At 47.8% G+C, this 10,100-nt stretch overlaps 1 protein-coding gene across 1 annotated transcript in view; it reads right to left on the minus strand.

Annotated features, from left to right (window-relative positions):
- STK3 (serine/threonine kinase 3) overlaps window positions 1–5,669 on the minus strand; it is a 274,727-nt gene extending 269,058 nt beyond the window's left edge. Inside the window, exon 1 of the mRNA XM_040972635.1 lies at window positions 5,410–5,669. Coding sequence (XP_040828569.1) covers window positions 5,410–5,435 — 26 coding nt within the window. The 5' untranslated portion in view covers window positions 5,436–5,669. The remainder of the gene's footprint in view (window positions 1–5,409) is intronic.
- Between the last annotated feature and the right edge of the window lie 4,431 nt (window positions 5,670–10,100).

Raw genomic sequence — 10,100 nt, forward strand, 5'->3', positions numbered from 1 at the left:
GCCTGTGGCCTAGGAAAGCAGTTGAGGACAGCCCAAAGCCTTAGGATTCTGCACCCATGTGGGAGACCCAGAGGAAGCTCCGGACTCCTGGCTTCGGATTGGCTCAGCTCCAGCTGTTGCGGCTATTTGGGGAGTGAATCAATGGACAGAAGATCTTCCTCTCTGTCTCTCCTTCTCTCCGTATATCTGACTGTCCAATAAAAATACACCTTTAAAAAATTTTTGTAACTACTCTAATTATAGCTTATATCGAAGAATCATTCTCACCTGTTTTGAGAGTAAGTCTGCTTAGCAGTTTATTCTCTTGTTATCCTTCTAGTGTTTGTTCTTCCAACCATATTTCATCAACCAATTTTAAATTTTAATTTCTTTTATTTTCAGGATTTTTTTTTTTTAAGGCAGAGTTACAGAGAGAAGCAAAGAATGAGAGATATTCTATACGCTGCTTCACTCCCCAAAGGTCACAATAGCCAGACCTGATTCAACCCAAAGCCAGGATCCAAATACCTGGAGCCTCCTCCGGGTCTCCCACATGGGTCCAGGGACCCAAAGACTTGAGCCGTCCCCCACTGCTTTCCCAGACCATACCAGGAGCTAGGTCAGAAGTGAAGCAGCCTGGACACAAGCTGGCGCCTAAGTGGGATACCATCACCAAAGGCAGCCTCTTATTACTCTGCTATATCACAGCACCGGACCCTGTTTCTAAAGATACATTTAAGAGACAAAGGGGGGCCCAGCGGCGTGGCCTAGCGGCTAAGGTCCTCACCTTGAACGCCCCGGGATCCCACATGGGCACTGGCTCTTATCCTGGCAGCTCCACTTCCCATCCAGCTCCCTGCTTGTGGCCTGGGAAAGCAGTCGAGGACGGCCCAAAGCATTGGGACCCTGCACCCGTGTGGGATACCCAGAAGAGGCTCCTGGATCCTGGCTTCAGATCGGCATAGCATCTGCCGTTGCTCTCACTTGGGGAGTGAATCATGGGATGGAAGATCTTCCTCTCTGTCTCTCCTCCTCTCTGACTTTCCAATAAATAAATAAATAATAATAAAATAAAATAAAATAAAAAGAGACAAAGGGGAGTGCAGAGAGAGCTCTTGTCCACTGGCTTACTCCCTAAATGCCAGCAACAGTCAGGAACTGGAACATCAATCCAAGTCTCCCACATGTGTGGCAGGAACCCGAAGACTTGAGCCATCATTGCCACCTGCCATGGTCTGCATTAGGAGGAAGCTAAAATCAGGAGCCAGGGCCAGGCATCAACCTCGGGTCCTCTGAAATGGGCCACAAATGTCTTACCAGCATCTTAACAGCTGGGCTGAATCAGTGACCCTTAAGTTGAAATAACAACTAGTGGCTAAAGTCCTCACCTCGCATCCACTGCCAGGACCCCATATGTGCAACACTTGGTGTCCTGAAAGCTCCACTTCCCATCAAGCTCCCCGCTTGTGGCCTGGGAAAGCAGTGGAGGAGGGCCCAAGGCTCTGGGACCATACACCTGTGTGGGAGACCTGGAAGAAGCTCCTGGCTCCAAGTTTCAGATTGGCTCAGCTCTAGCTGTTGTAGCCACTTAGGGAATGAACCAGTGGATGGAAGATCTTTGTCTCTTCTTCTCTGTCTAAATCTGATTTTCTAATAAAAATAAATAAAATCTGTAAAAATAATTAACTACTAATCCCATGACTTAGTTAAGGAACAAGGATATTCTGTCCTCTTTTTGACAAGTATGCACTATAACCAGCCTCCTTCCAACATCCAGAGGTTTCATGGAGTCCACCTATCGTTCACAGAGCTCATTTCCCTTCTAGTTGGTGAGGAGCCCACAATCATTTACTCTGTGGACATTTTTCCCTGAGTTAATGGTTTCCCTACAAAGAAAATGATCAACTGAACTTACCAAAATGCAAAGGATTGATACCATTTAATGGATTTCTCTTTCCAGAGAGAAATCTTCATAAGGATGTCTGCAGACCTCTGTGACAGACCTAAAAGGAAGTCTGTCAAATAGAAAAGCCATTCTGGTACCTCAAGTCAGTGATGAGGTTGACCAGATCTACTGCAGAGCCTGGCTGGGGAGAGCAAATTACAGAATGTTTAAGCACACCTGCTCAGTGAAGGTGAGACCAAGAGGTGTCCTGTGAGAAGGACAGACACCCTCTTCAGGCCAGCAATACTCCTTCAGGGGAGGGAAGGGAAAGCAATTCAGAAGAGACACACACAAGGATTAGAAATATTCAAATGTTTTGGTAACATATTATCTCTCAAGCAGCATGATGATACATTAGCACTCACTAAATTAGACTCAATTTATGCCATGACTATAATTTTGTCATAAAAAGAACCAGTACATGGCATGTAACTGCATAACTGAATTGACAAATTAGGAACACCGAGAAAACATTTGGTATTCGGATAATAATTTATGAAACAGGGCTTGAACGAAGAGTAAAATAACAGGCTACTGGAAAAAGTTACACATTTTTCTAAAGAAAAAAATGGTGAGCAAATGCAAAGCCTAAATAATGTACAACAGGTAAACCACATGAAGACAGATCATCTCGGAGAATAGTCACAGAAGTCTAGGAATTACAATGAGACCCAGTGATGCAGTCGTTGGACACCAGGTGGACAAGTGTACCCCAAATCCGACAACAGAGGAATGAAGTGATGTCAACAAAACAAACCTGTTCTATGGATTAACAGCAGGATAGCCAGAGAGGACAAGAACACAGGACTAGGATGGAGATCCCAGTGCCCTGCCTCTACTCCACACTGAGCCCTTGCAGAGCTGAAATATTTTTGAAAACCACTGGACTCCAGCACCCAGTTGGAAGGCACCACCGTAGCGTTTCAAGGCTGAGGATCATAAAAACCCTGGGATGGACTGCAATCTTCGGAAATGAGAAGGAGGGGAGAGGGTGCTTAGCGCAAAGGTTTTCACAGACTTTTTAACAAAACATTTGGTAGGACTTAATGATGAATGAGATGGTATTTCCAAAGAGTAGAACTACTGAAATAATCAAAATGCCCCATGAGCAGCACCAATGGCCGCACGATCTTTCCAACATCAGCAACACAGACATGACTATGTACTTGGCTGTGAGCACAGAGGCATTGCTACTCAAGTCGGAAAGGCTAAGTGGCACAGATTAAGAAGTGAAAGGGACGGGAGTGCGCAAACATGACCATGATGGCAAGGAATGCTCCGAAAGTGGGTTTGGAAAGATCACTGTACTTAATGACAGGACACACACAGCCCACAGGCCTGGCTCTCACTGCACTTGACCCCCTCTGAGCCTCATCTGATAAGCAAAACATGAGTTCACAACAACCAACATCATCCAACACAATATGGAGCACTACGTTATCGGCACTGAAACACAGGACCCCGCTTAATCCCTACAATGCACTTTATAGCTGAAAAAGTTCAGAGTCAGAGCTACACACCAAGTGGCGGGGCCAGGATTACTCCTCCTAAGGACGAGTACGGAAAGCAATGTCTAGAGCGTCCGGAACTGCATAACGTCTGTGACAGATCGATATATGAAGATAGTCCCTTACGATAATATCACTTTAGCCATACATCATCCATCACAGCTGCCTCAGGTTAATGAAGTATACTGCAAGATGTTCGCATGACTGTGAAATTGCCTGGCGACTGTATAAATTTCCTGGTGAACAGCATGGTCTCAAAAATGGGAGCTGTATTATTAGAAGATGATGACCGAGGGTGTGACCCAAAAACGCTGAAATGCCTTGTGCAGCCTTCTTCCCATATGCTAAGCTCTCTCAGTGTTCTGTCTACAAGATGAGATTAGCCCCTGCCTTCCAACCTTCTCCATAGGATTCAATATTAATGCATATGAACATGCTGTGAAAACTCGAGACATTTAAATATAAAGGCTTCCCATCATGCATCTTTTGCTCTTCAGCAATGCCTTCCTGCCTCAAAATAAGTGTCTCCAAAGAGAGCTAAAAATAAATCTGTTAATGTGCAACCACCACTTTGAAAAGTAGAAATCACCATGGCATCACCCACCCACACCTCCCCGAACTCTTCCAGATTGCCTCTGAAGGGTACACAGTCTCTTAACACCTATCTCGCAACTGGGGTCATCATCAGAGCTAATGTTTCCATTCAGAGTCTGTCACCTGGCCTCTGGCATGATCTCAGCGAGATGCCCCACTTACAGACCTTCCAAAACAGAAAAAAGGACCCAGTTGTCTTCCACAGAACCAGAGTGTGTCGTGTAGAACACAGCTTACAAAAGGCTAGGACAGAGCTCAGGGCCTCATTCAGGGGCTCTCAGAGCAGGCAGCTCTTTGGGAGATCCCTGTAGGCCACACCCCCCCCCCCAGTCCAACTCCCTTTCACCTGAACAGATGGTTTGCAGGCCTCACACCTCTGGCTCCTCCAGCTCCTACCTTTTCAATTATTCCACGCCCTTGAATACAACACCTTTCATCTAAAGATCTCAGGGTATCAAAGCACATCAACTCTTTCATCGACACAGCAGCTCTATCTGGGGGAGAGACGCACCCTTATTTTATAAATTCAAGAAGCAATATGGAGGTTAAATGCCTTATCCAGCATCAATTAGTTGATTCACCCTGAAGGTGAAAGTGCACATTATGAACTTACCACATCAATGAATAGCCACGATTTATTTAGTTTTCTGCCAATATTTCAGACATGCACTCTGCACTCATCCACACCTCCAGCATACCAAAGATTAAATAAGCAACGAACAACAAAGTCTCACTATTTATTTTCACATGCAAAACTCTCATGTGGAGGAGGAACTCCAAGTCAAGAATCCTCGTCTCCACAAATACTTCTCAACTTGTGGGGGGCAGGGGAGAAGGAACACCTGTCAGTGTAGTCTAGCCACAGTAAGTTTTACAGACTCTGTCGCTATTAATATTTAATTCCTTAACTGTAAATCAACAACCAGCCTCCTTCCCCCCTCCCCCACACACACAGAAAAGGGGAGGAGGAGGAATATTATGAAGAATATTTTGACAAGAAAGCCTACACGGTTCTCAATAATTTCCTGGTGTTAGGGCTTCCAGGTTGCAAGAAATTTGCCACGAGAGAAAACCCTCCCCGACCCAGGAGATGAGGCCCTGGGCGGAGCGGAGGAGCCTGGCGCTGCCCACCCAACTCTCCACGCGCGCCAGGCCCCGCCGGCCCGGGACGGGGGCGCGGACTCGCCTCGGGCCAGGGGCCCCCGCGAACACACAGCGCCCGGGCACACCCATCTGCCTCCCGACCCTCGGCACGCCCGGCCCGGCTCGGGTCCCGGAAGGCTGAGGGGACAGAGAGAGGGTCGCAGTAGGGCCCAGGCCTAGCCGCCTCCGCCCTTAGGGCCGCCGCTCCCCTCGGGGCTGCCCGCTCCGGGTGCTCGTTACCTCTTGGGCGCCGGCGGCTGCTCCATGGCGGCCGGGGGCAGAAAGAGGGACCTGCTGGACAAGCGAAGGCCAGAGGCAGGAAAGGAGCCGACCGAGCCAGCCCAAGGAACCACAGAGAAAAACTCCGGGAACTCAGACCAACTTTCCCGTAACTCCACGGCGGATCTCCCTCCCGCTCGGGAGCGCGGCTCCTCCCGGCCCGCCCCGCCCCTTGGCCGCCGGTGGTGGAGCCCCAGCGGCCGGCGGAGGCGGGGCCAGCGGCCGGCGGAGGCGGGGCCAGCGGCCGGCGGAGACGGTCCAGGCAGGATGGGCGGGGCCCGGCGCCGCGCTCAGGGGGCGGGGCCGGCCGCGGCTCTCCTCACGGCAAGGGGGCGGAGCCGGGCTCCGTCGGGGGCGGAGCCGCCTTTACCTCAGAGAGGGAAACTTGGAGGCGGCGGTGGGAGAGTCCTGGGTTGGCTTCGTGAGACCCCGGGGCGGCTCTGGGCACGCCCCGCCGTGGGCTGGCTCCTGAGTGGACTCATTTTTTTTTTTCTGGCTTCCCAGGGACTCAATCCCAAACGCCTTTGAAGTTGTACTGACTGCCCACGCTTCCTTCTCCAGCTCTGTTGTATAATTACTGGTTTTTTCCCCCAGCCGTTTGACATTCATCGCTGCCAGTACTAGGGATACTTCTGGAAAGTCTGGTTTGATTTTGATGGTGCTCCTCACTACATGTCACAATAATTACATCTAATTACAGAGAAAATAATTACTGTAGTGAGAGTTCTCAGGGCACCCCAAGTCAGTGGATGGGTATATTGCTGTCTGCTTGACTGGATAAACTGACAGGCTTAACATAATTTACCCTGGTGCCTGGGCAAGACTTACTCAAGACAAGTTCCCTTCCTTCCCTCCTGGCCTCTTGCACAAGCCTGCTCACAAATTGAGAGCTCACCTGATGGCAGTGCATCCCCTTCATCCATCCATATTGCATTTATCTTTCTAATGATCATACATGGCTACTATATCATGAATCTGCTTGTTTTCATTTGAATTTGCCAAGATGAAGAGTCATATTGGGCTTTTTTGGGGGTTGTGATTAGAACAATGAGTATGTAGAGAATGTTAAATAATATAACTATTAACCTAAGTTGATCTATTCTGTTAGCAGTTTAGTCTTCTTTTTGCATTATTTTAAGTTTCACAATGTAATAAGCTTACATGTTATTTTTTTGAGAGACAGAGAGAGAATACATCCTTCCTGGTTCATTCCCCCAAATACCCACAAAAGCTTGCCAGTCGCCAGTAGGGTTTGTTTTCAAACCATCCTATTCTCCTCTCAGTTTGGTTCCCGTACATTGGCAAAGATCATTTGTTGCTGAAGCAAAGTCAGCTTCTGTGAACTAGACAGATTCTCAGAAACATTTTATACATTTTTGTAATCAGTGAAGAGCCACAAGCTATTCAGAAAATAACATGACAGTTAACAACCAAAAGAGAGAGAATGCTAAGTTACCACGGCATTGAAGCTAGAGAGACCCTTCCTTTGGAAATCACAGCTGCCACTCAGGCTCTTGTTCATTTCCCGCCACACACCCTCGTTGGGCTTCATCTGTTTGGGGCAGGTGTTTGGCACAGTGGTTAGGATGCTACAGGGAACATTTGGAACATCAGGCTACCTGGATTCCAGTCCCCGCTCAGCTTCAGATCCCAGCCTCCTGAGAATGGGCACTCCTGGAAGCAGCTCTGCTGGCTCAAATATCCCGCCACTCCCCTGGGAGACTCGGACTGAGCTCCTGGCTTTGGCCTGATCTAGCTGTTGAGGCAAATGAACCAGCAAATGAGATCTGTCTCTCCATCACCCAGCCTGCTGTTACTCTACCTTTCAAATAAATAAATGTTTAAGAGGAAAGAAGTCACATTTATCAGACTGTCACCCTGCCTGATCCACTGTGAGCCCACTGGTGAAGAGCTAAAACTGACCTTCCTTTGCTCTGCCCCTTGCAGAGCAGCTGCCTGGCTCCTAGGCTGGGTACTGGGCCAAAGAAGTTCCTTCTCTCTCTGCCTGTCCTCTGCCCTGGGAACTAACTTGGCCGGCTGACATCACTGGGCTCCTCCGTCTGCTGGCTTCTGGGTGAGCCCAAGAGAGGAGAGCAGCACAGGTGTTTGGTTCCTGGTTCCTTTCCTGTGATGTCACCCTTTGCTAGGTGCAAGGTGAGCTGCTCTTGCTTTCCTTCTGTGCCCTGGCCTTTCAACTCAGGGGCAGTGACTGCTCTGCTGGCCCTGCATTCCTTCTCAGTCTCCTGTGTTCCCTTGTATCTAAGTTTTCTCAAAGGACTCCTTGGAAAAGTAGCCCCTCCTTCAGGGCCCTAATCTGAGTGTACCTTCCAAAGCATTTCTTATTGCAATCCTGACACATACACCCATATGGCTTCTGGAGAAAGGATGAATCATATGAGAAGCATCTCTGAGGGCTTCCCTCAAGGAGCAAAGGGAGAAGCCTTGCCATTATTGTGTGGCTCCACTAGGATCAGACGCCTGGCCTATATATCCAATAAAACTGTCAACACTGCCTTGTGAAATCATCCTTACTTCCACTCTATACGTGTGCAAGCAGGTTCAAAGAGATAAAAGGGAGCTCCCATAGCCCATACTGAAAGCTCCCACCCCTGGCCTTTATGACTCCAAAGCCAGCTTCACTCTGCTGTGTCGGTCAATAAATACTTACTGAGCACCAAAGTACGCCAGGTGCCTATCAGAGAATATAGCCAGTGTACAGCAACAGCTGTCCTCAGGAGGTTTGATAGACGCAAAATGCTGCCCTCATTCCAGAAATCAGTGCCTATTGGGAACGTTCGATACTGACACCTGCTAGAGAAGCTAAAAGACATAGGGAAGGAGGACCCAGAGTGGAGGCGGAACATGGAATGCAGACAGGATAGCCTCGCTAAGAGGGGGACTAAGGAAGCGAGGAACAAAGCCATGTGCATGGCTGCAGGTAAAGAATGTGGGGCCAAGGGAACAGTAGGTGCTAAGGCTGAGAGCCAGGTGTGAGGCTGGTGTGTGGTTACTGAATCACTGTCTTTCTTCTAATTACTTGAAAGGAGGATACCTCAAGCCTCTATTTGGTGTGTGGGAAGCCAGCCTGGAGGTTCCATGGAGGAATGCCTGAGCATCTACCCTTAGCCTACAAATCAAAGGCAGCAGCATTTCTGAACAAATGGAACCTTCAGGAACAGTGACAGACAGATAAGGGTCACTAGGCTTCACTGCATTATAAAAGTCAGGTGACTGTGCCAGTGGGGAATCAGGACTCAGTATGCATTTAAACTGTGCTAGCAAACAGCTGAGTGCTCCAAGAGAAAAGTGAGAGAAAACGAGTTTGGGACTAAATTCCTTTAAATACCAGAAAGCACCATCTTTGAATGCATACATCCCCAAGTTTTAGCAGTAGAATATTATTCTCATCAAACTCATTCCTGCTGCTTATCAAAGTCAACAACTTTATATTTATTCTCATTCTTACATGGCTGAAAAAAATATTCATTAGCACGTGTTCATCTTTTCTGCTATTATGCTGAAGTTTGGGAGGAAGAGAGAGTTCTGATAAAGTACATTATGTAGTTTTTTTAACTGCTGGGAAACTTGAAAATATTTCCTTTAGAGAGGCAAATTTGTAAAATATTTCTCTTGACCTGTTTCTTTAAGATTTTTTTATTTGAAAGGCAGAATCACACACACACAAGCACAAGGGAGAGTAAGATAGAGACAGAAATAGAGAGAGAATCTTCCCTTCACTGGTTCACTCCACAGTAGCCACAATGGCCAATGCTGAGCCAAACAAAAGCCAGGAACTCCATCTTGGTCTCCTACATAGAGATGGCAGGCCCCAAGCATTTGGCTCATCTGCTGCTGCTTCCCTAGTACTTTGGCAGGGAGCTGGATTGGAAGTGGAGCAGCCAGGACTCCGATAAGGGCTGACACTTAGATATGAGATGCTAGTATCACAAGCAGCATAATCCTCTGCACCATGATCGTAGTCCCTCTTAATATGTTTCTCACATCTAACTCAGTTTTATGTGAGGGGTCTTCAAAATATTTCAGGAAGGGCCAGCAGTGTGGAGCAGCAGGTTCAACCAGTGTCTAGGCTGCTTATATCCCATTTCCAAGTCCCAGAACCTACTCTTCTACTCCAGCTTTCTGCTAATGATTAATGATGGCTCAAGTTTCTGGGCCCCTGACACTCACAAGACAGATCCAGTTGGAGTTCTGGGCTCCTGACTTCAACCTGTTTGGGCTATGGCTGTTATAAGCATTTGGAGAGAAACTGGCAGATCGGAGATCTCTCTCCCTTACTCGTTCAAGTCAATAAAAACAAATAAAGAAAATGCATGTTATTTCTAAAATATATATGGACTTCAAAACTGAAAAAAGTTTTGAGAAACAGAGAAAGTACTTATCTTCTGGCTTTCCCAATGCCCACAGCGAACAGGAGACCAAAGCTAGGAGGTAGAACTTAACCCATATCTGCCACATAAGTGGTAAGAACCCAATTACTTGGGAAAGCATCACTACCTCCCAGGATCTGCGTTAGCAGGAACCTGGAATCAGCAGCCAGAGCCAAGTACCAAGCCCAGCTGTTCTGACATGGGCCAGGGTTATCCTGACCAGTAACTCGACCTCTAGGCCAAACATCCATCCCAGATTACAAC

This window comes from Ochotona curzoniae, unplaced genomic scaffold, assembly GCF_017591425.1.
Source record: "Ochotona curzoniae isolate NIBS_2020 unplaced genomic scaffold, NIBS_Ocur_1.0 contig_2318, whole genome shotgun sequence".
In the NCBI taxonomy this organism is placed as follows: domain Eukaryota; kingdom Metazoa; phylum Chordata; class Mammalia; order Lagomorpha; family Ochotonidae; genus Ochotona; species Ochotona curzoniae.